The sequence below is a fragment of the Rhinolophus ferrumequinum genome, chromosome 9 (genome assembly GCF_004115265.2).
Source record: "Rhinolophus ferrumequinum isolate MPI-CBG mRhiFer1 chromosome 9, mRhiFer1_v1.p, whole genome shotgun sequence".
In the NCBI taxonomy this organism is placed as follows: domain Eukaryota; kingdom Metazoa; phylum Chordata; class Mammalia; order Chiroptera; family Rhinolophidae; genus Rhinolophus; species Rhinolophus ferrumequinum.
The window spans coordinates 31,081,319-31,108,179 of NC_046292.1; the positions used below are offsets into that span (position 1 = coordinate 31,081,319).

At 56.2% G+C, this 26,861-nt stretch overlaps 5 protein-coding genes across 19 annotated transcripts in view; 4 read left to right on the forward strand and 1 right to left on the reverse strand.

Annotated features, from left to right (window-relative positions):
• Window positions 1-417: 417 nt before the first annotated feature.
• DPH2 (diphthamide biosynthesis 2) lies at window positions 418-4,196 on the forward strand. Of its 2 annotated transcripts, XM_033115357.1 has the most exons (6): window positions 418-1,246; window positions 1,461-1,573; window positions 1,814-2,037; window positions 2,238-2,921; window positions 3,010-3,186; window positions 3,268-4,196. In XM_033115357.1, the coding sequence occupies exons 1-6, from the start codon at window positions 1,100-1,102 to the stop codon at window positions 3,390-3,392; spliced, it is 1,470 nt and encodes a 489-aa protein (XP_032971248.1). In that variant the 5' UTR covers window positions 418-1,099; the 3' UTR covers window positions 3,393-4,196. The 2 variants fall into 2 exon arrangements, with proteins under 2 accessions (XP_032971248.1, XP_032971249.1); XM_033115358.1 differs by lacking the exons at window positions 418-1,246; window positions 1,814-2,037 and having other exon boundaries at window positions 1,495-1,573.
• Window positions 4,197-5,814: 1,618 nt separating this feature from the next.
• Window positions 5,815-9,114, forward strand: ATP6V0B (ATPase H+ transporting V0 subunit b). Its single transcript, XM_033115360.1, has 8 exons — window positions 5,815-5,955; window positions 6,707-6,755; window positions 6,987-7,070; window positions 7,200-7,277; window positions 7,475-7,544; window positions 7,658-7,709; window positions 7,926-8,116; window positions 8,808-9,114. The coding sequence occupies exons 1-8, from the start codon at window positions 5,889-5,891 to the stop codon at window positions 8,832-8,834; spliced, it is 618 nt and encodes a 205-aa protein (XP_032971251.1). The 5' UTR covers window positions 5,815-5,888; the 3' UTR covers window positions 8,835-9,114.
• Window positions 9,115-10,032: 918 nt separating this feature from the next.
• On the forward strand, window positions 10,033-19,968 carry B4GALT2 (beta-1,4-galactosyltransferase 2). 5 transcript variants are annotated; one of them, XM_033115830.1, is made up of 8 exons: window positions 10,045-10,116; window positions 10,227-10,399; window positions 11,927-12,282; window positions 12,506-12,741; window positions 15,745-15,935; window positions 16,115-16,237; window positions 16,349-16,453; window positions 19,097-19,968. In XM_033115830.1, the coding sequence occupies exons 3-8, from the start codon at window positions 11,979-11,981 to the stop codon at window positions 19,245-19,247; spliced, it is 1,110 nt and encodes a 369-aa protein (XP_032971721.1). In that variant the 5' UTR covers window positions 10,045-10,116; window positions 10,227-10,399; window positions 11,927-11,978; the 3' UTR covers window positions 19,248-19,968. The 5 variants fall into 5 exon arrangements, with proteins under 5 accessions (XP_032971719.1, XP_032971721.1, XP_032971722.1 ...); XM_033115828.1 differs by having other exon boundaries at window positions 10,033-10,319; XM_033115831.1 differs by lacking the exon at window positions 10,045-10,116 and having other exon boundaries at window positions 10,150-10,399.
• A 434-nt stretch (window positions 19,969-20,402) lies between these two features.
• Window positions 20,403-24,491, forward strand: CCDC24 (coiled-coil domain containing 24). Of its 5 annotated transcripts, none has more exons than XM_033114916.1 (9): window positions 20,403-20,539; window positions 20,688-20,868; window positions 21,090-21,265; window positions 21,407-21,523; window positions 22,242-22,319; window positions 22,875-22,929; window positions 23,593-23,662; window positions 23,776-23,854; window positions 23,942-24,491. In XM_033114916.1, the coding sequence occupies exons 2-9, from the start codon at window positions 20,743-20,745 to the stop codon at window positions 24,186-24,188; spliced, it is 948 nt and encodes a 315-aa protein (XP_032970807.1). In that variant the 5' UTR covers window positions 20,403-20,539; window positions 20,688-20,742; the 3' UTR covers window positions 24,189-24,491. The 5 variants fall into 5 exon arrangements, with proteins under 5 accessions (XP_032970807.1, XP_032970809.1, XP_032970806.1 ...); XM_033114918.1 differs by having other exon boundaries at window positions 20,696-20,868; window positions 23,938-24,491; XM_033114915.1 differs by having other exon boundaries at window positions 20,696-20,868.
• Window positions 24,492-26,861, reverse strand: part of SLC6A9 (solute carrier family 6 member 9) — a 30,523-nt gene continuing 28,153 nt past the window's right edge. For all 6 annotated transcript variants that reach the window (XM_033114914.1, XM_033114909.1, XM_033114910.1 and 3 more), the window contains 2 exons: window positions 25,869-26,039; window positions 24,492-25,753 (listed from right to left, as the gene is read on the reverse strand). In XM_033114914.1, coding sequence (XP_032970805.1) covers window positions 25,559-25,753; window positions 25,869-26,039 — 366 coding nt within the window. In that variant the 3' untranslated portion in view covers window positions 24,492-25,558. The remainder of the gene's footprint in view (window positions 25,754-25,868; window positions 26,040-26,861) is intronic.

Here is a 26,861-nt window from a genome sequence, read left to right on the forward strand (position 1 = left end):
AGTCTCCTTAGGGGTGATAGAACTGGTTGTGCCCACATTTGTCTCCTTCCCCTGTTCTTTTCCCAACCTTTGCTCAAATTCTGTATCCTCCATTCTTCATTCTCGCTCAATCTCTTTCCATGCCAGCCTTTCATGTGCCATCATCTGAGTTCACTCTGTCCCCCTTCCCCTACCTTTCTCACCTTACTCTTGATTTCTCACTTAGACCTGTTCTACTACATATCCAAGTGTTTCCTCCCCACCCCCACCCCCACCCCCACCCTCACCCCCACACCCCTCCATGACCAGTGTAGCACATATAAGCTAAGAGAATGAGGAATAAAACCCGGATTCTGGAATCAGACCTGGGTTTGATTGTGCCACTGACTTGCTGTATCTTATTAGACAGGTGGTTAGCCTCTTTTAACCTTACTTTCCTCACCTGTAAAATGAGACAGTTCTTAGTCTAAGGACTATAAACTAAGAATGTAGTGCCTGGTGAACAGCAAGTGCTCAATGTTTGCCTCGCTGACAGACTGCTGTGAGGATAATAGCAAATGCTTTCAATGCATGGGATATGCAAAGGATTACTTTTTAAGGTTTTATATCTAAATTGTTTTGCCCCAACAATCCTATTAGACTATTGCTACAATCCCCATTCAGCAGATGAGGAAACGACCATGGACACGTTGGAGCTACTGAAAGTGAAGTAGTTATTTTCAGGGAGTTGAAGTTTCTGAGGGCCGAGGGTGGGCGGAACCTGTAAACTCCCAGCTCCTGGAGAGGAGGGACAGAACTACAACTCCCACAAGGCTTCGCGCCTCCTCCTGAGGCGCTTTTGATTGGCCTCGGACTCTGAGGCCAACCATTGGTTCTCCGTGGGCAAGGTTTGTTGGCAAGGATTGGAGGGCGGGAGCCGTGCTGATTTAGGATTGGTAACATTTCTATCAGCCCCGCCTCAAAGACCCGGAAGTAATTTCTCCTGTTGGCCCATGTGTACCGGGGAAACCCGAGTTTGGAGGCGCGGACCGACTCACTGACGCATTGGGGGTCCCTTTTGAGGACGTGAGGCCTGAAGCTGACCGAAGGAGGTCACCGCTGCTTCTCGCCACCCAAGATCATGGAGTCTACATTCAGCAGTCCCGCAGAGGCGGCGCTGCAGCGGGAGGCGGGCGCCGCGGGGCTGCTCACTCCTCTCGCGGATCTGGACCGAGTATACGAGCTGGAACGAGTCGTCGAATTTGTCCGCGACCTGGGGTGTCAACGGGTGAGGGCAAATTAAGGAGTGGTAGCTCACCTCTCTGGGGATGGGTCGCCCAAAGGATCGGGGTCTTGGGGTAATTTTGTGAGGAAGATGGTAGGGGTGTGCTCCTCTGGGACGAAGGGCTTTGAAGAGTGTGTAGGGACTCCAAGAAGTTTTTCCTTGAAGAGACCCGCGGTGAAGGAGAAGCCATTCCTGATTCCATAGTTTATACTTATAGGTGGCCTTGCAGTTCCCTGACCGCCTACTGGGAGATGCTGGGGTCGTGGCTGCACGACTGGAGGAGAGCACGAAGTCGAAGATGTTCATTCTGGGGGACACGGCCTATGGCAGGTGCGAACTTGAGCTGAAGGATGGAGTGTAGGATAGGCCTGGTGATCCTGGGCTTGTTTTTCCCCTACTGTGACAGTGTCCGCCCCCAGTGGCCGCGTTTCTCCTTGATGGTGACTGCTTTCCTGATACAGCTCCTTTTCTTTTCATAACATCATTTTCTTCATTGACCACATTTCCCATTGAGGACAGCAACTGTCTTCCTGCCGAGAGCCCCTCTCACTAATGGTATCTCCCTTGCAGTTGCTGTGTGGATGTCCTGGGTGCTGAGCAAGCGGGAGCTGAGGCCCTTGTACATTTTGGCCCTGCCTGCTTAAGCCCTCCAGCCCGCCCACTGCCCACTGCCTTCGTCCTTGGTCAGCGTTCTGTGGTCCTAGAGCTCTGCGCCAAAGCCTTTGAGGCCCAGAACCCAGACCCCACAGAGCCTGTGGTGCTGCTGAGTGAGCCGGCCTGCGCCCATGCCCTGGGTGAGGGGTTTTGCCTGTGCATGCATGAAGGGTGGGTCAACTACTTTGTGCCTTAATTTCCCCATTTCAGTACATTCCCAAATTGTTCTCAATAAGGGCTTGACCCCAGCCTTTGCTTTTGGGTCACATTCAGTCTTCTGGGGCATGAGAGGGCTCTTGTTTTGCCAGGCCCCAACCTTGACACTGCCTTCTTCTTCCAGAGGCCTTGGCCACTCTCCTGCGCCCACGGTACCTGGACCTGCTTGTCTCCAGCCCAGCCCTCCCCCTGCCAGGGGGCTCCCTCAATCCAGAGTCTGAGTTCCTGGAGCGTTTTGGGCGTCGCTTTCCCCTGGCTCCTGGAAGGTGTCTAGAAGAGTATGGTGCCTTCTATGTAGGAGGCTCTGAGGCCAGCCCTGACCCTGACCTTGACCCTGACCTGAGCCGACTGCTCTTGGGCTGGGCACCAGGGCGGCCCTTCTCCTCCTGCTGCCCAGACACAGGGCGGACTCAGGATGAAAGTGCCCGGGCTGGGAGGCTAAGGGCACGTAGACGCTACCTGATAGAGAGGGCCAGAGATGCCCGAGTAGTGGGGCTGCTGGTGGGGACATTAGGTGTGGCCCGGCACCGTGAGGCACTAGCACACTTGCGGAACCTGACTCAGGTTGCTGGCAAACGTAGCTATGTATTGGCTCTGGGGCGGCCCACACCTCCCAAGCTTGCCAACTTCCCTGAGGTGGACGTCTTTGTGCTGTTGGCCTGTCCTCTTGGTGCCCTAGCTCCCTGGCCTTCTGGTAGCTTCTTTCGGCCTGTATTGGCACCATGTGAGCTGGAGGCTGCTTGCAACCCCGCCTGGCCACCTCCAGGCCTGGCACCTTACCTCACACACTACGCAGATTTATTGCCTGGTGAGTGGTGGGTGGGGCACTGCCTGAACTAGAAACACTTGGGGCATGGAATCAAGGGGCCAGTATGGATCATCTTTCTCCCTCCTAGGCTCTCCCTTCCACGTGCCCCTCCCCCCACCTGAATCGGAACTGTGGGACACCCCAGATGTGTCACTCATTACCGGGGAGCTCCGACCCCCACCTTCCTGGAAGCCATCAAATGATTCTGGATGCTCAGCCCTGACCCTGCGGCCCCAGCTGGAGCTGGCTGAGAGCAGCCCAGCAGGTAAGTGTGCCAAGTCTCCACTCCCATCTGAACTCTTCCCCCAGATTCTGCCCACTCATCTTCAATTCCCTCCCTTTGCAGCCTCATTCCTTAGTTCCCGGAGCTGGCAAGGGCTGCAGCCCCACCTGGGTCAGACACCAGTGAAAGGAGCTGTGAGTGGAAGACGAGGGATTGCCATTGCCTACGAAGACGAGGGAAGCAGCTGATACCATGTGGGGCCAGAGACACAAATGCACTTAAAAGTCACTGCTAAGACCTTGGTGCTCCCTACACCAATCTTACCCCTCTGCTAGGATCCTTGAAGAAGCTTGGATGGAAGGGAGAGCAGGCCGCCTCTCACTGAAGATAGGTTCTAGCTTTGTCTTGTCCTGGCACTGGCACAAGGCTTAGCATATATAGGCTTAGTAAATGCCTGTTGTTTAACTGATGGGGACTGATTTGGGGCTTTCCTGAAGCCTTCTAGGCCCATCTGTCCTCCTGAGAGCAGTCTAGGACCTCTGGCCAATCCCAGGTCCTGGTGTGCAGTTGACGGTCTGCCATTGTCAAAGGCAGGTATAGGTGGTTTAGACAAGGGTTTCTCAACCTTGGCACTATTGACATTTTAGGCCCCTTTGTTGTGAGGGGTTGTTCTGTGCGTTGTAGGATGTTTAGCATCATCCCTGGTTTCTGCCACTAGATGCCAGTAGCACCCTTTCCCAATTGTGATAACTAAAAATATCTCCAGACATTGACAAATGTCCCCTGTGGGGGCAATATTGCCCCCAGTTGAGAACCACTGGTCTACATTTGTGCTGTCCAGTACAGCAGCCACTAGACACATGTGGCTATTTAAACATAAATTTAAGATTAAATCAGTTTCCCAGTCACACTAGTCATATTTCAATGCTCAAATAGCCACATGAGAGGGCAACATAGCTATAGGGTATCTCCATTATCACAGAAAATTCTGTTAGACTGATTTGTTTCTCAATGAGATCACAGAAACTTGAATAAACCAGATACTTTTTCTCCTTCCGTTTTTTATTCAAATACTGCAGGTTCTGTACAGACCCTGCGAGTGGAGATCTCAGTTGTATTTGACTGGATTCCTGTCCTTACAGTGTAATTGGGAAGAGAGGCCGTTAAGTAGGCAATTACCACATGGTGAAACAGTACTCTGTGAGGAGGGAAGCCTCCAGGGGTAGCTGGAGCCCAAAGAAGGCTTCCCAGAAGGGGTGATACCTAAGCTGAATCTCTTAGACGAAAAAAAAAAGAAATTATCAGGAGAAAAGAACATTTGGGCAAAGGATACACCAGGCTTAAACACACAGGCATGAACCAGCATGGTGGGTGCTTAAAGCAGCGTGGAGTTGCTAGATCCCAAAGGTTGAGAGGGGTGAAATAAAACAACTCACTTCTTCATTCCCCACATTTGCTGAGAATCTTGGCATGGTGCTATTGTCCAAGGTGTTGAAGAAGCAGGTGAACAAGGGAGACGTGGTCCCTGCCCTTAGGGAGGGCCCAGTCTGCTGGTAGAGGCAGATCTGTGAACTGACTGTGGTAACTGGGACAAGGTGGGCGACAAACATATTCTACAAATATGTATCGAGTAGCCACTGTGTGTGAGGCACTGGAATACAGCAATGAGCTCAACAGAAATCCTTTCATGGTGCTTACATTCTCTTTAAGGAGAAATGGACAACCAAAACGGTGTGCCAAATGGTGATAAGTGCTATGGAGAAATAGAAAGCTGGGAAGGGAGTGTTAAGGGAGACGGGGGTTGCATTGTTAAACAGGATGGTCAGAGACAGTCTTTTCAAGAAGGTGAACAAAGACTAAAAGGAAGTTACAGAGGGAGCCACATGGATAATTAGGAGAAGCAGAGGGGACAAGGACAAGGTCAGTATGGTGAGGGTATGAATGGTGTGTTCAAGGAATAGCAAAGAGGCCAGTGAAGCCAGAGGAGAATTAGTGGGGGAGTATTAGGAGATGAAGTCCAGAGTACACTGGCAGAAGACTAGTAGGCCTTTGAAAGGACTATGGCGTTAGAGTGAAATGGGAGCCACCTCGGCATTTTAAACGGAGTGACATGATCTTGCTGAAGTTTCATAAGGATCACTAGGGCCGAAGGGGAGCCCAGAGCAGGTGCGTCACCCTGCCTGTGTGTTAGGGAAGGCTTCCTGGAAAAATGATTTCTGAGGACCAGGAGTTGTTAGGCGATAGCCTGAGCCCTATGAAGCGTGCTTCAGGGAGAGGAAACAGCTTGAGCAAAGAAGAGAGCAGGACACCCTCGTGAATCTGAGTAGGAAGGGAAGGGCGGAGGCCCGTGGCTTGGAGGCTAAGCTAGGGAAGCCCAAGAGCAGGCTTGGGTGTAAAGCAGGGCTGGTGGGCTGAAGCAGGGCGGAGTGTCGGGGCTGAGACGGAGGGGGCTTGGAGAGACGCGAGCGGGACCCGTCAGAAGTCGATACACTTAGAGCCGGAGCCTCTGCCGAAGCGTGAGACTACAACAACCACAATCCTCAGCGCCTACAGTTCCGGCGTCGCCAAGTTCTGGACCAGCAGCAGCGCAGGGCACAGCGCGGGGTCACGTGGTGCCGGCGCGTCACGTGGGCGAGTCAGGTGACAGTGCGGGGCGGGCGGACGGACTGCGGGGCGGACGGTGGACGCAGGGACGTAGTTTTAGCTCTGGCCCCACCAACCCGCGCCCCGCCGTCGTCGCCGCCATGACGGGGCTAGCGCTCCTCTACTCCGGGGTCTTCGTAGCCTTTTGGGCCTGCATGGTCGTCGTGGGTGAGGCCGGGCCTGGTGGGCGGGGCCAGCATCCGGGCCGAAGAGGCCCGGCTGGAGCCCAGCGGGGGACGTGGGGTCCCGGGAATACTGGGCCCCAGCGCAGGCTCTGTACCTCGGGCTTCGGGACTTGCCTTACGCCTGCCGGGGCCTCACACCCCGACAGACGAGACCCGGATCTCCAGCCGCTTAGGAGGGGCGCGGGAGGGGATAGGTGGGGGCCGCGAGAGCAGCCTTGGTCGCTTTCTGTCGCTCCCGTTTCTCTCCCCCGTCTCACGGCATTCGTCCTCTTCTTGCTCCTGACCGGCCTACTTGGGTCACGAGCCGGCTGTTTCAGTTCCTCTTTTCCTGGTGGATTAGCCTTCCCCAGTCCTCCATCCCCCAGCTTGTTGGGTAAACAGCGACTGGGACTGGGCCGGCAGGATCCGGTGGGGCCTGGCCAGGGCCCTTGCTCTCACCCTTCCTCCAGGGTATTCAAGTCTGCAGGCGTCTGCACGAGAAGGGTCTTGGTCTAGTAGGTGGTGTCACTGAGGGAGATGTTGCTGAGGGAGTGGCAGAAAATGGAGGCCTGAGCAGAGGAATCTGTATATACAGCTATAGTTGCGCGCGGAGTGGAGGGGGTGCAGTTCCCTTGACGTAGGAATAGGCAGACATTTCGGGAGGTGGCCCATCAGCTGGGTAGCAACTTCTTGTCTAAGTTGGGGAGCATCTCTATAGAGAGCAGCCCTTAACCCCTTTTTTCTCTCTGCTGCAGGAATCTGCTACACCATTTTTGACTTGGGCTTCCGCTTTGATGTGGCATGGTAAGGGAAGGAGAGGAGAGGGAGAGGATTCCCCCAGGAGCTGCTTCACTGCAGCCTTCCTTTTCTGACCTGAGCTCCTTCCTCCACCCCATCCCCAGCTGCCTGGGATGTGGACCTTGGGAGATACGAAATCTTTTGTTCTTAGCATCCAGGACTGGTAGGGTTGGGGAATGGGGCGGTTTGTGCCCACTTCTTCACCAGGGCTGAATTGCTTTCCTGTCTCCACACCAGGTTCCTGACCGAGACTTCCCCTTTTATGTGGTCAAACCTGGGCATCGGCTTAGCTATCTCCCTGTCTGTGGTTGGGGCAGCATGGTGAGTGTTGGGGTGGTGTGACTAGGGGGAGGGGCTGAGTCATAGCAGGTGGTGTCATTGGGTTATTAGTTACCCTGGGGGCAGTGACAAGCTTGGGCTCTGCTCATTGGTTTTCTGTCCTTCCACCAGGGGCATCTATATTACTGGCTCATCCATCATTGGGGGAGGGGTGAAGGCCCCTAGGATCAAGACCAAGAACCTGGTCAGGTAAGTTAGGGCCCTTGGAAAGTTGTAAGAACCATCTGCACTGGGAACTGCCTGTGTGTTTGACCTGACATGCTGCTCCTGACCAGCCTCCCGAAGGGGTGGATGCGAGTGGGGGAAAGGTGGCTACGGACTCCTAGAGGAGGAAAGTTGGGTTTCTTTCTCATCTCTTTCTTCTCTCCATTCCCTTTGCCCACCAGCATCATCTTCTGTGAGGCTGTGGCTATCTATGGCATAATCATGGCAATTGTCATTAGCAACATGGCTGAGGTATGGAGGACCAGGATGGGGTGGGCATCCAGTCCAGTGTGTTCTGTACCTTGCTTAGCAATAGTGGGGGAAGGCTGTAAGGGTAGTTTCTGACACTCCTCTGCCTCCCTCAGCCTTTCAGTGCCACTGACCCTCAAGCCATTGGCCATCGAAACTATCACGCAGGTAGGTGGGTGTGTGTGAAGGCAAAAAGCGGGGGTTTCACACCTGCTTCCCCCCTCGTATCCCAAGCTTAGACTCCTCATTTTGATATTCTGTCACCTACTTGGGCTTGCTTTGCAAAGTCGGGGTGGTGACTGGCCCCGTTAGTCCACATGGGGCCCTTGTCCTCATCTCCCCTTGTGTATGGCTCGGCCTCAGTACTCCCTTTCTATCCCCCAGGCTACTCCATGTTTGGAGCTGGCCTCACAGTGGGCCTGTCTAACCTCTTCTGTGGAGTCTGCGTGGGCATTGTGGGCAGTGGAGCCGCCCTGGCTGACGCACAGAACCCCAGCCTCTTTGTGAAGATTCTCATCGTGGAGATCTTTGGCAGCGCCATCGGCCTCTTTGGGGTCATTGTTGCAATCCTTCAGGTGCTGAATCCTCCTGGGGAACCTCTGTCATTGACCCTAACCCAGGCTCACCTTCCTTCCAGAGGAGCTGCAGTACTCCTTTCTCCACCTGAACCCCTCAACAGCCTTCACCAATTCATTCCCATCTTCCTGTTTTCCACTTTTGAAGCTTTCAACTTAATTTTGTTTTCAATCTGGAAACATTGACAACGGTCCTGTTTTTTCTCTGTTACTTTGTATGTATATGTTTCATTTAGTCTCTCTTGTTCTGTTATTTTTTTCTCTGTAGTCTAGACTGGGTTGGGATTTTCTCTTTATCAGTTTGTCTTGGTGTGTTTCACTGTTTCTCATGGCCTTTGTGTATCTGTGCTGTCAGGAGGACAGCATGTCTGAATTGTGTCTTGTCTGACGATGTGTGAGTTTGTGGCTGAGAATCAGCCTGAGGGTCTGAGGGTGATTGTGGGCGCCTGACTGGATGGACTCTTGGTGACTGGCACTGTCCACATGCCACTTCTCTCCATCTGTCTGTCCTACAGCCTAACTGCGGTTGTTCCTGTTCATCTGTAAGTGTCTGTCATTGCTTTTCTATTCTGGTCCAGTCATCCATCTGTTGTCTGTCCATCCTACATGAGTTAGTTAGGTCTGATCTTGCGTCATTTGTCACTGTCTATTCCTCTGTCCCTACCTGATTTCTCCTGTTCTTCTTTTGCAGACCTCCACAGTGAAGATGGGCGACTAGATGATCTGTGTGGGTGGGGCCGTGCCCCACTCTTATTTATTGGTGGTTTTCCTGGGACAGCTGGAGCTGTGCCCCTTAGCCTTTCAAGGGGCTTGGTGTTCAGAGCCCTCCCTGCGCTCACTTCTTGCTGCCTGTCGAATTGAAGGCATTGCCCGGCTGGATCCTCAGTGTGGGGAGGGGGCTGCTGATCACTGCGGCTGTGCACCCATGTCCCGCGTCCGGCCCCAAACCATCTTCCCAGTGTTTGTGAAATAAACGTGGTATTTGTCTGGGTCGTGCCGCTTCTGTTGCCCTCCTTCGTCACCTCCTTTCAGAGAAGAAGAGTAAACAGGCCTATAGGCCTCAACATCATGCCAGGCTCTTGCCACTTTCTGACTCATACACAGTCTCTGCTCTAGACAGAGCTGGCTCCTGGGTGGGGTAAGGGTGCTGGACTGAGGACTCGCTAGCCCTGAACATGGTTATTGAAGGGCACAGGGAGTCTGGGGTTATAGTCCCAGACATTTGTGTTGGGGAGGGAGGAGGGTGTCCTCCTAGTCCTGTGTCCTTGGGGCTCTGTCTGCCAAACCCAAATCGGCCACATCTACTTACCTGGCTCTACCTTCAGATACCATCTCTCCCTACCCTTGTGGAGCTTGGAACTCATTTATTTGCCCCCATCCCAGCAGCAGCCCCTGCCAGTGACTAATTTGATCCCTTTTTCCTAGGGCTACGTCCAGCTCCTCCCACTCCTATCCAACCTCTAACCCAATCTCCTGTTACCCTAAAACCCCAGTCACCTTCAGGCCCCTGCTACACACTTCTATCCGCGCGTTTAGGGGTTCTGTCCAATTAGCAGCCCCCTCCGCTGGACGCTGGACGACCCTTAATCATGCTTCCATCAATGAGCTGACAAATCCCTAACCTCCCTGCCCTAGTCGGCCTAACTTCCAGGCTCTTTCTTTGGCTAAGTTCCTTCTCCAACCCAGACCCGGCTCCCCCGAGACGGGTCTGACCCATCCACACCCTCCCCAGTCAGGACCTCGAATGCACCTCCTTGGATGAGCCTGATTTCTTCCGCTCTTTCCTGGTCTTGTGCCACCTCCTTCCCCTCGCTCCATCGCACTTGGTCGCGGGCAGGAGCGGGCATCGGAGGCGCGCGGCGGGTGCGGGCGCGCTGGAGGCGGGGGCCGCGGGGGCGCGCGCGCGGGCGCGCCGGCCGAGCCTGCCCCTCCGAGGCGCCGTAGCGCGGGAGGGAGGCGGCGGCACTGTGGTCCAACGGTCCGCGGTTCCGTGGGTCTGCCCGGGCGCCCGGCCCCGCCCTGCCCCCCCGGGGCGGCTCCGCTCCATGGCCCGCGGCGGCGGCGGGAAGCGGCCCGGGGGCCGCTGACCGGGCGGCGGGAGGCGGCGGGGCCGGGCCATGGGGGATGGAGCAGTCTGCAGCCGCCGGAGCCCGGAAGCCAGCCCCAACCGGAGCGGCACCCCCTGCTGAGCCCCGAGCGCCGGGTGAGAGGGAAGCGCGCGCGTCCCTCAGCCCAGGGCCCCGAGATTCCAGACCCGGTCCCGCGATCCCCGCCCAGGACCCGGTGAGAGGCGCTGGCGGCCAGACCCTGGCCTAGCGTTACCCCACCCTACCCCCATCCTTCGGCTCCCCGTGGGCTCCTCTGCCCGCCCCCGGCCAGCTTCCCTTATTGTCCCTGCTTGCCCCGGCCTCGTGGAGCGGGGAGGCGCTCCACTCACGTTTGCCCGTTGCCTCGGCCCCCGCCCCACATCCACGCCCCCCCACCCCAGGCTCCACACCTACCGGGTCTTTGCTGCCTCCTCCGTCCCTAGTGCCACGTGTTCAGGCGGCTCAGCCTTCCAGCCCCGCCCAAACGCATCTCGTAGCCTGGCGGTCAGCCTGACCCAGAACCCCTGCCCCGAGGAGGTGTGGGGATGCTTGCACGTGGGGCTGGGTGTTGTGAGCTACCCGGGAGATTGTAGGTATGGCTGGGTAAGTGCAGTATCAGCGGCTTTGTTTGTGAGTGTGTAACTCTGTGTGTTACTGTCATCGGGTGTGTCCCTGACTCTCTATGTAGTTCTCTGTGTCTGAGTGCAGGTGACTATAGCTGGGACCCAGGGTGTCTGTGAGGTTGTCTGGTACTGTGTACCTGTGGGTGAGGTGCACCCTTCTCCCTGAAGCACCGCTAGAAGTGCCCACAGAAGTGTTGCTGTTCTGTTGGAACCACAGCTGGAGCTGTGGCCCAGGGAAGACCTTTTCCTGCGATGTTGAGTCCCGTATATCTGTCTCCAGGGCCCAGGCAGTCCCCCTCTGGGAATCAGAACCATCAGTGCTGGGCAGACCCCAAAGAGTTCATCCCAATCCTGGAGGTCTTAGGGGAGGGGTGTCCTGTGCCCCACCTTGTATTGTTACCTCTTGCTCCAGAAGGAAGGGATCCCATAAACATCCTGTGCATAACTGGGCCACTGGATGCTGAGGGCCACTTTCCAACCCGGTCCCAGCTGGCCTGGCCTGCTTGCCACTGAGACCTGTCGGACCAAACCACCGCCCACCATGCTCCTGGGAAGACTAAGTGAAGTCATGAGTATAAAGCGCTCCTGCATGGTAGTTACTCAGTAAATGGTCTCTGTTCCTCACATCATGAGTCCGGGGTTGAGGATGCTGCCTTGTGGGGTGTCTGTTCTCTGGGGCACAGGTACACGTGTGGCTCTGTAAGTACACGTGTTTCCATGTTTAGGTATGAACCAGTGTGGTCAGAGGTCACATGTCCCACGTTCCTGGGAATCCATGGGCGTGTGTATGTGAAAAGTCACGCAGTAAGGGCATGTACCTGAGTGTGAGGGTGCGTGAGGCTGTGCTTGTGTGTGTCAGCGAGGCTGAGGAAAGCAGGTGTATGTAGATGAGTGCTCAGGTGTGTGAAGATGTGTGAGTTGCCAGGGACTGTCTGTGTGCCTATTTGCAGGTCAAATGTGAGTCCATGAGTGTCAGAGGGTATAAGCAGGTAAGTGTGAGGATGAGGGTCCGTAAGTGTGAGCGGTGGGCAGGAGTTGGGTGGTAGCTTTGCCCATCTGGCCTGACCTGCTGGGTTGGTTTCTCTCCTACCCCTGCTCAGGCCGGCAGCTGGATGCCCGGGCCCATTGGGTGGGCCGGAGGTCGCCTGCGGGATGAGCAGATTGCTGGGGGGGACGCTGGAGCGCGTCTGCAAGGCTGTGCTCCTTCTCTGCCTGCTGCACTTTCTTGTGGCCGTCATCCTCTACTTTGACGTCTACGCCCAGCACTTGGCCTTCTTCAGCCGCTTCAGTGCCCGTGGCACTGCCCGTGCCCTTCACCCAGCTGCCAGCAGCAGCACCAACTGCTCCCGGCCCAACACCACTGCCCCCAGCTCTGGGCTCGCTGAGGCCCCCAGTGTCCGGCCCGGCTCCACGGCTCCCATCCTGCCACCCTGTCCTGACTCGCCACCTGGTCTTGGTGAGCCTGCAGGGTAGGGCCTGCCTCTAGGGGTGGGCAAAGGGCCTAACCATTTTGACCGGGGCAATGGAGACTTGTCTTGACCCACGGGGATGCCAAAGGTTCAGGTCTGTTGTAAGAGGGCTATTGCTGGGGTTCCCTTGCCCACCCCCAGGCAGAGGGAGAGGGCTGGTGTCCCTGGATTTTGATGAAGGCCTGATTCCTGCCACTGTCCTGTCTGCAGTGGGCCGACTGCTGATTGAGTTCACCTCACCCATGCCACTGGAGCGGGTGCAGAGGGAGAACCCAGGCGTGCTCCTGGGGGGCCGCTATACGCCGCCTGACTGCACCCCAGCCCAGACAGTGGCAGTCATCATCCCCTTTCGACACCGAGAGCACCACCTACGCTACTGGCTCCACTATCTGCACCCCATCCTGAGACGACAGCGGCTACGCTATGGCATCTACGTCATTAACCAGGTGTGCTGCTCGTGACCCCCAGGCTGGGTTATTATTGGTGTATGTGTGGGTTTGGGGCGCTCGTGGGTCCTTGTCTGCCATGGTTGTGTGGATATGTGAAGGTAGCTGTGGGGGTCCATGCGTGTCAGTGTGCACGTAGGAAGGTGTGTGTGAGTGCATGAACGGGGAGTACGTGCGTGTGAGTGTTGGCAAGCACACTGCCAGGTGTGTGCATGGCCTCAGTGGTGATGAGCCCCACTGTCCCCCCGTGGTGGGCCACACCCCACGGCACTGGAGGCTTAGGGTCGGCTGGCTATGAGATGTTGAAGGCCCCAAGGAGAGGGAGAGTTAGCCTCTGAAAGAGGGGTGAAGTCTACCTTAGGGCCAAGTGCTGGTCACAGCTAGGCTCAGGAACCCAGCTTACCATCTGAGCCCTGCCATGGGCCTGGCCAGGGCTGGCTACTGGGGCCTGGAGAGGAGCTGACGCAGGCCCTCTTCTCCACAGAGAACTCCCAGAATTGGACTTGGATCCCTGTAGACTCCAGGACGATGGTGTGTGACTGGAGTTGGAGCAGGGGGTTGTGGGAGCACCAAGAGGCCTTGTTGTCCTGGGGTTGGGAAGCAATGATTGAGATGGGTCTTGAGGGATGAACAGGCATCGGCTCGTAGAGGGACTGGAGGAGGCAGGCGTTCTAGGCAGAGGGACCCAGGACCGAGGCCCCAGCAGGAGAACCGGTCTGGTGTGTTCAGAATTATTGGCTGAAGTGTGGGGTCCAACATGAAGTAACAAAGATGACGCCAGAGGAGCTGATGGAGGCCAAATCCAGAGGGTCTTCGGAAGCATGTTAAGCACTTGAAATGCACTGAAGGAGGAGGGTCACTACTGTAAGGTTGTAAGGGGGAGTAATGTAGGTTAGAAAGATCGCTCTGATTGCACGTGGAGAATGGGATGGAACGGGAGACAAGAGGCAGGGGGGCCGGTGGGGAAAGGCTACGATGTTGAGGAAGGAGACGGTGCACATGCATATGAGTCGGGCAGAGTGGTAGGACACAGTGGAGAGTAGGGAAAGGCGGACGCCAGGACAGTTCGAGGGCTTCTGTCTTGGCTCTTTGCTGTGTGAATGGCTGTGCCTGTGAGCGAAATGGGAACACAGGAGCTGGACAAGGTCTGGGGGAGAGCATGACTCTGAATTCTTTTCTGCACGTGAGGAGTTTGAGTGCCTGGGGGAAGTGTCAGAGGAATGTTTAGCAGGCAGCTGGACAAATGAGTCGACCTAGGAGTGAGGTCTGAGGTGGAGAGAGGTTTCTGTATGTAGATGGTCCCTAAAAACAACAACGTCTAACCTGCCCAGGGAGCATGGGACCTGAGAGGACAAAGCCAGCACGTGAGAGATGGGTGGAGAAAGAGAGAGCCTGCCACAGATGCTGCGAAGGTTGGCTGGAAAGGTTAGAGGATACCTGGATAAATGTGGTGTTCTGGAAGCCCAGGGATTAGTGTCAAGAAGGAAGCATGGCAGCTGCATGAGGGCTGCCGGGGGAGTAAGGAAGGATGTGGACTAAGAAGCGTCCAGTGGATTTAGCAACAAGGTGGGCCCAGCGAGAGCCATTTCAGGGGCATGGTGGGGGCGGAAGCAGATTGCAGTGGGTTGAGGAAGGAATCCGATTTGACAAAATGGAAATAGCCAATTGGAGACAACTCCTTAAAAAAAAAAACAACAAAAAAAAAACCTCTGCCAAGAAGGGACGGCAAAAGGTAGGGCGGTGGCTAGAGGGAGGTTTTTTTCAGATGGGAGAGAATTGCGCATGTTTATGAGCTGTGTGGGAGAAACTTAGGGCTCTTGGCTGGTGAGAGAGGTTAGAAAGGAGTGCTGATGAGCCAGGAGAAAATGGACTGGTGGGAGAGAAGGTACAGGGGAAGGAGAGAAGAGAGCAAAGGGGGCTGGGCAGTTCAGGGTTCCAAGGGAGCAACTCCCGTCCCATTGGGCCCAGGCTGGCTGGTGGAGAGGAAGGGGCACTATTCCTTCTGTGCTTCCAGAAGGGCCCACTCAAAGACGCCTTCTCCAGGAACGTCTCTGGCTCCAGCCTAGAGATTGGGTGTTGGCGCAGGGGGCTCCGGGGCCAGCTCCTTCCATAGAATCCTCTTTGTTCTGGCCAGAATTTGGAGCTTGGGCCTGCTGGCCAGGATCCCAGCCTCAAGGAGATCTGGCCTTGCAGCCCCATTTCTCAGGGGACCCCAGACTCACTGGACTATGACTGCCTGTAGAACCCATGCTTGTCATTTGGTTGGGAGACAAGAGAATCTAGCCCAGTCCTGTCCTGGCCTCAGTGGCTGCCCAGAGAGTGGATGTGGATCCATATAAGCCAGAGCGGTCAGGTGGCTGAGGCTCAGTAGCTCAGTCCCTGTGGTTTCTGCCTCTTAGACACTGGTCATTTGGGGCATTTGTTGTCTCACTTCATGACTGTGCTCGGCAGGGATAGTGTGCTCAGGGCCGCTCATCTCCAGGATCCCCAGTGGTGCAAAGACGACACCTAGCACAAGGGACAGGGCCACAGGGTGTGTCTGAGTGAAGGAATGCATGAAATACCTCGAAATCACAGTTTAAGGGGCCACTGGCACACATGAAGCACACAGGAGGGAATAAAGAATAATACTTGGCAAGGAGGTTTGGTCAGGGAGACCTTCTAGACGGGCTTGCCAAGCAGAGGAGAGCGTTCCAGGCAGGGGACATTGCTAACACCAAGGCCTAAGCAAGGAGTCTGGAATGTTCTGGGCCCCTGAGGAGTGGAGTGGAGCTGGGCCTTGGGGTCTGAAGCCAGTGGCCAGAGAGAAGACTAGAGCCAAATTATGAAAGGCCTTGGAAGGCCGGTCTAGGCTGAGCTGGACTTAATCCTAAGAGTCTGCAGGAGCCATGTGGGGTTGGGGTTGGGTAGTAGGCCCACGGGGAGTGCTCTGGACAGTAGTGAAGTGGCAGGTGCTTGCCAGTTTCAGGCCAAGAACTGACCTGTCCTCTCTACCAACCCCAGCATGGTGAGGACACCTTCAACCGAGCCAAGCTGCTCAATGTAGGCTTCCTAGAGGCGCTGAAGGAGGACGCCACCTACGACTGCTTCATCTTCAGTGATGTGGACCTGGTCCCCATGGATGACCGCAACCTGTACCACTGTGGCGACCAGCCCCGCCACTTTGCCATTGCTGTGGACAAGTTCGGCTTCCGGTGAGGGCTCCCTTTGCAGCCGGACCCAGACTTCCCCACCCCCACCATCCCCATCTCCCCCCACCACACGCAGTCCCTTGCTCCTGGCTCCTGGGCACACTCTCGCCCCACCCCATCTCGGGTCCTCCGTCGGGAATCCCCTCAGGCCCCTCACTGACGCGTGCCCTCCCATGCCATAGGCTGCCCTATGCTGGCTACTTTGGAGGCGTGTCGGGCCTGAGTAAAGCCCAGTTTCTGAGAATCAATGGCTTCCCCAATGAGTACTGGGGCTGGGGTGGTGAGGATGACGACATCTTCAACCGGTGAGTAGGGACTGGGTGGGGAGCAGACTGGGTGTGAGAGGGTGCAGCAGAGGGGGCGGGGCTCCTTGCCCTTCCTGGTGCCTGCTCCAGTCCGTCTGTCCCCGTCCCCAGGATCTCCCTGAGTGGGATGAAGATCTCGCGCCCAGACATCCGCATAGGCCGCTACCGAATGATCAAGCACGACCGGGACAAGCATAACGAGCCCAACCCTCAGAGGTGACCCCAGCACCCCTGACCCCAGGGCCCCTAACCCCTTACTCCCTGACGTGACCCCCAGTATCATGGATCCCCAGAGGGGATTCCAAGGCCCCTGAGCCTTGACTCTCAGAGATGACTCTCAGCACCGCTGATCCCGTTTCCCACCGCCCGGCTCAGCCTCACCTCAGACAGCTCTCACCCCTGGCCCGGTTCTTCGAGGTGACTAAATAAAGGCAGGGCTCAAATCATCACTGAGTAGATTGCATTCACATCGGTGCCCTCACAGACCTCCCTTGTGCCAGAGCCGATAGGACGAGATGTAGCAGGCACTGGGCTTAGCTTCTGGGCCTGGGGACCCAGCAAAGGCGGCCTGAGCAGTGTGGGGCGGGGACCGGAAAGACAGGACTGACCCCTCTGAGATTGGAGCAGGCAGTTCCCGTCTCTGAGGACGTAGCAACATTTGGTGTCTGATGCTGGCTGGGAGGTGTGCTGAAGGGCATGGGAAATGTAGACCAGGTTTCCTGACAGTGCTTGGGACTGTCTGGTGCCAGACCTTGGGGCTAGAGGGGCCCAGAGCTGGATATCCCGCCTAAAGTTCATTCTAGGGAGGGAGACTGGCAGTTACAGCACAAGGTGATCAGGGCAAGGTGCTGTCCTGGCAGAGTGATGGTGGGAGGCTTCCTGGAGGAGGTGATACTAAACTGGAGTTTGAAAAGAGTTATTCATTCAACAAATATTTGTCATACACCTACCTTGGGCACAGTGATGTATTCACCAGGCTAATGGAAGAGGAAATAGTATGTTTAGGAGTCTGGAATGTGAACATGCATGGTAAAACTAAGAGTCTTAAACTATCAGGTATTAAAATTTCAGAGGGCTGGGAGTGACAGTAGACGGGGTCAGTGCTGGGTGTTTGGGGGTCTCAAATCCCAGGTTGGAGTTTTACTTTTGTCCCAGGGGCGCTGGGGAGTCATGGAAGGGCTTTAAGCAGGGAAGGGGCAGGATCAGATTTGGGAGTTTAGAAGGATCACCCTTTGAGCTTGAAGAAGGTGAAGGGCTGGCAGAGCAGTTGGGTGGCGCTGAAGGGAAGTCCACCAGGCCTGAAAGATCAATGGGACCCGGGAGGTGTGCTGGGCGTGAGGCTGGTATGCCCCAGCTGGAACAGTGGGGTTGTTCTGCTCTGAACCCTGGGTGTAAGAGTGGGGGAGGGAGGTTGCTGCACTGATGTAGGGTTGCTCTTTGGCAGAGTGTGAAGCACTGGGCGTCCAGGGAGCTGATGAAAAAGCAGTTCAGATAAAAACCATGGTGAGCAGGGAAGAGACGAGAGACTGGGAGAAGAGGGCTTTAGGGCATATGAGAGAGAGTGCTCAGTGTGGGGATGGCTGCAGAGAGGGATGTGAGCTCAGAAGGATGGGGATGATCCAAACAGTTGGGTTGAGGGTGGGAGTGGAGCTCGAGAATGCCAGGCGCCTTGGTCCTGTTTTAGGAATAGCCATCCTCAGTGAGTGATACCTGCCTTGGGTGGGGAAGTTGTAAGACAACAAGACATTCTAGCTAAAGAAACTCTGGATGGTGGTTCCATTTACCTAGCTGCTTTTGCCTCACATTTAGGAGTTCTCCTGGATTCTTTTTCCCCTCATCCTACATGACCTAACCATCAGCAAGTCATATCAGTGCCACGCCCCAAACATATCTGAGCCCGGCCACTTTTCCCTTTGTGAACTCTTCTCTCATGCAGCCTCTGTCATCTTGCCTGGACTACTGCAATGACCTCTCACTGGTTTCCCTGCTTCCCCCTTGCCCTTCTATAGTTCATGTTCCCTCCCTCCCCCCAAACTGAGCTAGAAATCCCTCTGTCTTCTCACAGAATTAAAGAAAAAACAAACTGCTCCCTCCGACTTACAGAGCCCTGCTCATACGTGCTCTAACCTCCGAGCTAATCTTACTGTTTCTTCCCTTGACCCAGTAAGCTCTAGCCACTCAACTGCACAAATTCTCATTCCCAGTTGAGGGTCAGCTTGGCCTATGACCTCTGCCTGGAATGCTCTGCCCCTGCTGTCAGCTTGCTACCACATACTCAGCCCTTCCAAGTCAGTCATCTTCGTCTCCCTCTCCTATGTCCCTTAGCACCCGGATGTGTTTTTTTGTCTGTTACCTAACTCCCCTAGTAGAATAGACTTGTCATAAGAGGAAGGAAGGACCTTGCTGTTCTTTTCACAGCTACGTCCCTGGTGCTTGGAGTAGAGCCTGGCTTATGGGGACTGCTCAATAGATAGATGGTGAAGGAGTGACTAAATGATGAGGAACAGAGAAGATGGCACAGAGATAATGGGTTTGGGGAGTAAAGATTATATATCTGATACAGGATACGTTGCATTTGAGGTGCTTATGGGATGCCTCATGTCTGATACTAAGATTTGGAAGGTCTGAGATGAGAGAAATAGCTGTAAGGGTGTCACAGTTTGGACTCAAGGAGGTGAGATCTCTGTTTTGAGGGTAGATGCAAGAGGAAAAGGTTCCAGGCAGGTGGAGGGTAGAGGGGAAGCAAGGAGAATCGACTCACCCCTGGGAGAAACCAGGATGGTTTGAGCCTTGGCCCCAGAGATCCCACATTGGGTTTGGCGGTTAGCCCTGATCTGGACCCATTTCCATTCTGTCTAGGTTTACCAAGATTCAAAACACGATTCTGACCATGAAGCAGGATGGCATTGGGTCAGTGCGGTACCAGGTCTTGGAAGTGTCTCGGCAGCCGCTCTTCACCAACATCACAGTGGACATTGGGCGGCCCCCATCATGGCCCCCTCGGGGATGACACTAATGGACAAAGGCTCCCGTGCCAAGGATTGCCTGCCAGAGGACTGACCTACAGCCTGGCTGGAGGCTGCTCTGTGGGGGATCCCCAGGACTGAGACTGTGGGCTCTGTTTTTTGAGGGTCTTCAATAGGCCCCCCCAGCTGCACCTGGAAGTTTCAGAACCTACTTTGGGGGGAGGTTTCCATCCTGGGGAGGCCCCTCAAGTGTGGCCCGCTCTGGGGTCAACCTTCCTTTTTGCCCCTCCCTCCCCATCCCAGCCCCCCGTCACTGTCAGGGTCGGGCCAGCCCCTGCACTGCCTCACCGAGTGGCCTGGGCTAGGTCACTCCACCTCTCTGTGCCTCAGTTTCCCCTCCCTTGAGTCCTCTAGGGCCTGGAAGAGTGGGAGGTATGACTAGGGGGCAGTGCTGCTTCCAGGGGGAATTGTCAGACATGGGGATCCCCCTTGCTCCCAGGGGAGGGGAAACCTTTTTCATTCAACATTGTAGGGGGCAAACTGGTGGCCCCCTACTGAGGAGCAGCCTCAGGAGGGGACCAGAGTGGGTGCTGTGTCGCTGCCTGGGATCTTGGGGTTGGGATTTGCATGGGTGGCAGGTGGGGTTTGGATCGGTATGGTTCCCGCCTCCCTGTCTCAGAGGGAAGGCATTAGCCCCAGGGCCAGCTCGTGTTTGTATATTGCACAGAAACTTGTGTGGGTGCTTTAGTAAAAAACGTTATTGGAGCAGCCCCTTTGTCTGTTTGGGGATGGGAATCTGGGTCCCTGGACCCAGACCCTGAAAGTATTGTGGGAGGGCGTCTAGCCCAACCTATTGTTCTGGCCAGGTCTAGCCCAGTCTGTCCCAGTTCCCCAGGCCCCTCCAAGGGGAAACGTTTTCCCTGCCACACTGCCTCCAGGCCAAAAGAGGCAACGAAGTAATAAATCCAGTGGGCCCAGACTTCTTGGTTCTTTCACCTGTCCCGAAACCGACAGGTGCCCACGGATGAGCCCAAGGTACTTGGGGTCAGGGCCCCGCGGATGGTTGGGACTCCAAAACCACCTACCTCAGCTGTGGGTCGGACTCTTGGTAAACTGGTGACTCCAGACCTGGAATAGGCAGGGGCGGGGTCGCGGCGGGGGCGGGGCCTGGGGTAGCGTGCTGTTTCCCGGGTGACGGCCGCGCGAAGGAGGCTGGGCTTGGGTCCCTGTCTCCGGGGCCCGGCTCCTGGGGACGGTGACGAGGAACTGCAGCCCGGGAAAGTCAGCAAGAACGGGGCACAAGAGACGGCGCCAAAGCCTGGCAGCTCCGGACCGGGTAATTAAGTCGGGAGGCCCGGCGGCAGAACAAGGGTGATGCTTTGAAGAGGGCGGCGGGCGCTACAGGCTGAGGGCGTGGCCTATGAGGTCGGAAAGGGGGCGGGGCGTGCGTGGGCGTGGCCCCGCCCGACACCTCTAGCGGTCAGTCCCGCAGGTCTGAGCGTGGGGTCGCGCCTCCGGGTGCCGCGGCGCCGGCGGGCCATGCCTGGGGATTCTCGGTCGCTGTGGGAGCTGGTGGAGGAGCACGTTCCGTTCCCGGAGCGGCCCGAAGTAAAGAGGATTCTGGGGGAGACAACGGTGGACCTGAGCCTGGAGCTGCGGGCAGAGGTCGGGGGAGTGGGAAGGTGGGCCACACCCCAGGCCTGTCCCACGACTCGGGTGGTTTCCTCCGCCTCCTCCGGTCCCCAGCTCTACCAGATAACTCGAGATCCTGTCGGATCTCACAGTCTGCCCAGCCCTCTCCTGTTTGACTCCGCCTCACTCCCCCAGCTGCTCTCACTCCCTTCATTTCCCACCCCAGTTGCAAGTTATCTTAGCTCTCCTTGCAGGTGATGATGTTAAGGTCACTGCTCCAAGAGGCTCGAGCCTCCCAAACCCCGGGTTCCCGCCCCACTTCTGACCCATCCTCCCTTCTGGCTCCACCGCCCCTCCTAAGAGACCTCGTGCGCCAGGAACTGCGACAGCTGCTCCAAGGTCTCCGTCAGAAGGCCATCTATGAGGGCAGGTGGGAGCCTCAAACCTGGGCCTGGGCTGTTTCCAGAACTCAGATGGGCTAGTCCTACACCTGACAAGGGTCCGGGGTGGCCTTTCCTGTGGTTCCCTAGAAGGAGCCCCTGAGTTTCCCTCCTGTGCACACCTTCTGCAGGGACCAGACGCAGGCTTGGGTCCAGTATAGCCCCAGAGTCCTGCGTTTTGCATTGAAGGAGCCCAGGTGTGATTTTACAGAACAGGAGATATTCCAGATGAGAGCTGGCGAACCCAGGTAAAGTGGTGATAGGAGAGGAGGGATCGGTCCCTGATTGGCAGACAGCCCCAGCTAATTGGTGAGTCCCACCTGGCTCCATGCAGGAGCTCCTGATCTGGAGCTGGACACTTCTACAGCCACTTGTAGTAGGCATGAGTACATGAGGGCTGCAGAAGCCCAGGAAACATCTGCCAAGCCTCGGGGCAGCAAGGCTTCCTGGAGAAAGTGATAGGTTTGATCTGGGTCTTGGAGTAGAGGAACAGATTTCCAGGCAGACCAAAAAAAGAAGAGCTTTGCAGAAAGAGGGAGCACTGTATTCAAACATGGGTGGGAGGGAAGGAGGCTGTGTCCACTAGTCACTTGTTCCTCAGGCTTAGAGAACAGGAACGAGAGCTGGGATAGAGAGGGATGGGGACTGAATGAGATAAACGAGCAGGAGTGTGTCCGTAAGAAGTGAACGGCAGCAACTTATTTCTAAGTCTCACACAACCCTATAAGGTGGGTGATGTCCCCATCTTGCAGATGAGGAAACTAAAGCTCAGAAAGGCCCCCAGATCACACACAGTGAAAGGTGGCAGAGCCCATTTGCAAACCCAGACTCCTGAACTTCTCCTCTTTGCGCTATATCATGTTGCCTTTGTGAGAAAAGACACGAAATTGTCTAGAAGTGGCATTTGTGTCATGAAGGCCTGGGGTGAGGCAACATGAGGAGAGTGATGTGGACTTCATCTGCCAGCAGCAGTCACAGAGACCTCAGTGTCATCAAGGACCAACTGAACATGTGCAACATTGACGAGGTCGCTGGACACCTACGGTGAGGCCCCTGAATGTGTAGTGGGGGTGGAAACGGGGAGCAGACTGTGAGAGAGGAAAGGGAGGCAGCATCCCTGGGGGTGCGGCTGGGGGGAGATGAGCCATGAGAGCAAGGCAGAGGTAGAAAGGGCACGTTGCTGCAGGGCTGGTCAGATTGCTGCCAGGAAGTAGCCATGTACCGATGCCAGCAGGGGCCATGGCCCGAGGACTTTTATCCTGAGGTTGGGATGGGGGAAACCACAGAGAAGTTTTAAAGTAGGGGAAGAGCTGTGATGTGGAGGAGAATGGAGGCAGGAAGTGTCGCAGGCCCAGTGCCATAGTGCAGAAGGAAGAATGATGCCTGCCGGGGTGGGCACGGTGAGATACGCAAAGAGTAGACACATTCTGCCCAGGAAGAGGCTAGGCAGGGGCTGGAAGGCTGTACTGGGCAGCACCCGGGCAGCAGAGGGCCTGGAGGGGGTTCCTGGTGAGGCTTGAGGGTGGGGCTGTGTGGAGGACTCAGCTGAGACCCGGTCCTGTGGTGCTGCTTCTGGCTGCCGTACACCCCGTGACCCAGGAGCCTCCTGGAGGAGGAGTGTCACACTTTGGCGAGAGAGATCCCCATCCTGCAGGTGAGCTGCAACTCTGAGCCTACCTCTTCACCTCACCTCAGCCTTTCTGCTGAGTGCAGACACAGCCACCTCTCACTTGGTGTATGAGCCCACGTACGTGCGTGTCTGTGTGCATACATGCATGTAAAGGCTGAGTCCTGTGTCCGTTTCTTATGTGTGCATTTCTTGTGTGTGTGAATCCAGAAGCCCAAGATTCTGGTTGAGCCTCTAAGTCAGGGGTGTCCAAACTTTTTTCAACGGTTTTCACCAAGGGCCATGTGCGGTAAAATACACAAACAGCCGGGCCACTCACTCGAGGTGAAGTACGTGTTGCCTCACCTGGTTTATTTAAGTAAACTAAATATATTTTTGGAATTTGCTGCGGGCCAATTAACAATGGATTGCGGGCCGCAGTTGGCCCACGGGCCACAGATTGGACACCCCTGCTCTAAGTCCAAGGTCAGCACGTTTAGATTAACCTGCTGGATTTGCTTCCCAGGCTTTTGCCTCCTTCCTTTCCCTAAGTGTGGGTCTAGGCTTGCTACCACCTCACCAAAGTGGGCTTTTCAGGGAGGCTGATGTTCCCCTGGGGACTGCCCTCAGGTGGTTGGAATGAGAAGGCTGGCACGGGCTGGTTCTTGGGCCCTGCCATTGGGTTCTTGGCCTCTGTACCTCTGCCTGCAGCGCTGCCTGGAAGAGGAGTACACAGGGGCACCCCAGCCCTCTGAGGCCACCTTAGAGCCCAGCCTGGCAGGTGAGGCCCCTAAGTAGGCCCCTGAGTACCCGGTCTTCTGCTCCCCGCCCCACTCTTGTTCATACCCTAGAAGAGGAGCTAGGTGCTTCATCTCAGATACACCTCTCCTCCAGAGCTAAAGGAACAGAAAGCAGCCATGCAGCAGGAGCTACAGGAACCTCTGATGCCTTCCTGTGTCTCCACCAGCCACAGGTAAACCAGAGCAGATGGACAGCTGGACAGGGTGGGTGAAGGGTCAGGTTACGACCTTCTCTTGGCTACTCCTTCTTGTTTAGGCAGCAGCCCTTGGGATCCTCCAGCCAGGACCTCAGACCCTTGCCTTACCTCTGTGGGGCTGCTGGAGTTGGGGCTGGGCCTTTCCACTGCTGCCTGCCTGCTCCTCCTCTGGAACGCAGGCCTCAAGGCCTGGCTGCCACCTGCCGCTGGGGACGGAAGCTGCAGTGCAGCCCCAGGAAAAGACCAGCTTCTGCCCCAATGTCCAGTGCAGCATCGCAGGCCCCAACCTGATGGGCTTGTCACAAAGTAGACTTTGGCTTCGCTGGAACTCTCCTCATCTGCTGCTGCCACCTCTCAGCAGCCACAGCCCCGCCTGCTTCAGATGTAGCCTTGGACGGGCCCTCACCAGGACCCCAAGGCTGTCTGTCTGGCTGGCTCTCATCCCCCCTTTGCCAAGTCCCTGGTATCTGGTCCTGACCATCATAGCCTTTGGCCTTTCTCCTCTCAGGCCTCCACAATGGCCTGCTGAGTGTGGACAGTATAGAGGTCTCATCCCAGCCCTGACTCTTGTCCCTCTGGGGGACCCAGACAAAGCACAGTAGCAGCTCAGAGACAGGAATAGAAATTTCATTAAAATCTATGGACTTTAAAATCCTAGTGGTGCACGGATGGACAGGGGTAGGCGGTGCACCATTATTGCTACAGAGAATTAGAGGCAGCTCTGCAGGGGCTGTCACTGCACAGAGGGGCACATAGGATGGACAAATGGACACTGCAGGGCTTGGGGGAAGGAGCTCTGGCTCCGGAGAAGGGACGGGGCACGCGGCTGGGGCCATTTGGCACGTGAACAAGGGCAGCCCAATTTGGGAAGACTGGGCCTGTAGTCTGGTGGAGGGAGGGCAAGGCGGTGTCATGTAGGGTCCTCTTCCCCAGGACTCTGGGCTCAGACTGCCTGCTGAGCAGCACTCTACCCCTGAACCCCCAGAAACTAGTGCTTTGGGCAGGCTGCTGAGTCATGGGCCTCTGCTGGCTAGGCCTGGCAGCCAGGGCTGGCATGAGGCACAGAAACCCCAGAGCAGCCGAGCGAGGTGCAGTCAGGCCTGGAAGACAGATTGAGCCCGAGACTGTGGGCAAGGGAGTGGCAACCACAGATAACACAATTTTTACAAAAATCATTGCACAGACAAACAGGGCTGGAAGCACAGCCTGACAATACTGCACGCCCCTAGCCCTTCACCCTGCCCCTGGGCCTTTGCCTGGGCAGAGGCTGGGGTCTGCTCTGAGGGCAGGGACACTGGTCAGGAAGCTGAAGGCCCAAGGACAGGGACAGGTGGGGGCCCACCCAGAACCTCAGTTCAGGGTAGCGTGTGGTGGCATCATAGGCCACATAAAGCCCAACAGGCCTCTGGGGACCTAGCCCGAGACCCTTTCAAAGTGCTTTGGCCCCCCCACTGGGCAACCCTGCCTTCCCCCTCCCCCAAGCTGCCATCTTGGCATCCAAAGGACCTGTAAACACTGGGGACACAAGCACGAATGACCGCGCTAGCAGTGGTGGCCAAGGTGACAGCAGCTGCCCTTGCAAGGGCATGGCGGGGGCAGGTGGTGACACCTGTCCACTGCCTCCCTAGTCTCTGTGGTGGGAGCACAGGGTGGGGTTGGGGTACTCCCCGGCAGCCGTGCTCATATCCGGGAGTCCTGCAGACGGCTGGAGCCATTACTGCCCACCATCGGAATCTGGGCCTTGTCCGGGTGAAGTGGCTGCACTTCAAGCCCATCTTCAGGAGAGGGCGGTATGATGGGGGCATAGCGTCCAGTCCGATGCTCCAGGAGCGCGGGGCCCCAGTCTCTGCTTGGCTTTGTGGCATTTTTCAAACGCTGCAGGAGAGAGGTGTGGAGGGTGGGGGGCAGGGCATGTCAGAAGGGAGCCCTTAAGCCCCATCCATCCACCCCATCCAGTTACATCTGGCTGCCCCCTGTCCCCACTCCTCACCTGGAGGAGGGTGTCCCCATCTGTGCGGCAGAGCTGGAACAGCGCGTAGAGTGGGATGCAAATGACAGAGGACAGAGCCATGAGGAAGCCGATGGCCACCGCCCAGCCTGGATACTGGTAGTGGTTATAAGTGATTGGCCGGTACTGGATCACCGTGAAGATGAGAATGAACTGCAGAGAGTGGAGGATCAGAGGGGCATCAGGCCCACCCAGGCCTCAGGCCTTCTAACAGTACCCACTTTCTCTCTCGAGGTTCCCAAACTCGAAAGAGGCATTTGGGGGAGGGCAGGGCCAATGTCAACTTTTGGGTAGTGGAAGAAGCAGATGGAACCGGGGGTCCCAGGGCATGATGGACACGTAGGCGCAGTGGAAGGGGAGAGGTCTGTCTTTGCAATAATCCTGAAGCAGCCAGGGAACAAGGAAGCTGCCCTCACCTTTGGAAGTCAGTTCTGCTCAAAGGCTCGCAGTGCTCCCAATTGCCTACTGAAGTAAGGCCAACTCCCTGGGCTGCGGGACTTTTCTCTCCTCATACTGAGACCTCAGCTTATCTTTCTAGCTGTTACCCTCGTCTCAACTACACCCAGCATTTTCCACTTGCTTTATTTACTCTAGAGAATCATCCTGCATCTTCTTCTGGCAAACCCTATGCAAATACCACCTCTTTCAAAAGCCTCTCCAGGTTTCCTGTCTCCTCCTGAAAGGTATCTTCCATCTGCTAAGCATTTGTTTAATGGTCCCCAGAGACCTGGGAGCTCCTGGGATTGCACCAGCTCTGCGTCTCCAGTGCCCAGCACCGAGCCTGGCACAATCTCATTTGCTGATTTGAATTGACTTGTGCAGAGAGGTGGGAGCGACGGGGGAGAGGGGAGGGCAAAGCCCTGCCTGTCTATGGCTGTGGAGGCTCCAAAGGCTAGAAATGGTGTCAGACTGGGGATGCTCTTGGGAGCCGCCTTGGAAAGAGATGAGTGAGATGAGAAATAAAGCTTGGGGCTG

Excerpts from the sequence above, each read along its gene's own strand:
- ATP6V0B (XM_033115360.1), top strand. The coding sequence starts at position 5,889 with ATGACGGGGCTAGCGCTCCTCTACTCCGGGGTCTTCGTAGCCTTTTGG. Across the intron at positions 7,278-7,474 it reads AAGACCAAGAACCTGGTCAG|CATCATCTTCTGTGAGGCTG; the intron begins GTAAGTTAGGGC and ends TTTGCCCACCAG. Across the intron at positions 8,117-8,807 it reads TCATTGTTGCAATCCTTCAG|ACCTCCACAGTGAAGATGGG; the intron begins GTGCTGAATCCT and ends CTTCTTTTGCAG.
- DPH2 (XM_033115357.1), top strand. The coding sequence starts at position 1,100 with ATGGAGTCTACATTCAGCAGTCCCGCAGAGGCGGCGCTGCAGCGGGAG. Across the intron at positions 1,574-1,813 it reads GGGGACACGGCCTATGGCAG|TTGCTGTGTGGATGTCCTGG; the intron begins GTGCGAACTTGA and ends TCTCCCTTGCAG. Across the intron at positions 3,187-3,267 it reads GGCTGAGAGCAGCCCAGCAG|CCTCATTCCTTAGTTCCCGG; the intron begins GTAAGTGTGCCA and ends CTCCCTTTGCAG.
- CCDC24 (XM_033114916.1), top strand. The coding sequence starts at position 20,743 with ATGCCTGGGGATTCTCGGTCGCTGTGGGAGCTGGTGGAGGAGCACGTT. Across the intron at positions 21,266-21,406 it reads AAGGCCATCTATGAGGGCAG|GGACCAGACGCAGGCTTGGG; the intron begins GTGGGAGCCTCA and ends CACCTTCTGCAG. Across the intron at positions 23,855-23,941 it reads TGTGTCTCCACCAGCCACAG|CAGCCCTTGGGATCCTCCAG; the intron begins GTAAACCAGAGC and ends TTGTTTAGGCAG.
- B4GALT2 (XM_033115827.1), top strand. Across the intron at positions 12,742-15,744 it reads GCATCTACGTCATTAACCAG|CATGGTGAGGACACCTTCAA; the intron begins GTGTGCTGCTCG and ends TACCAACCCCAG. Across the intron at positions 16,238-16,348 it reads GATGACGACATCTTCAACCG|GATCTCCCTGAGTGGGATGA; the intron begins GTGAGTAGGGAC and ends CCCCGTCCCCAG.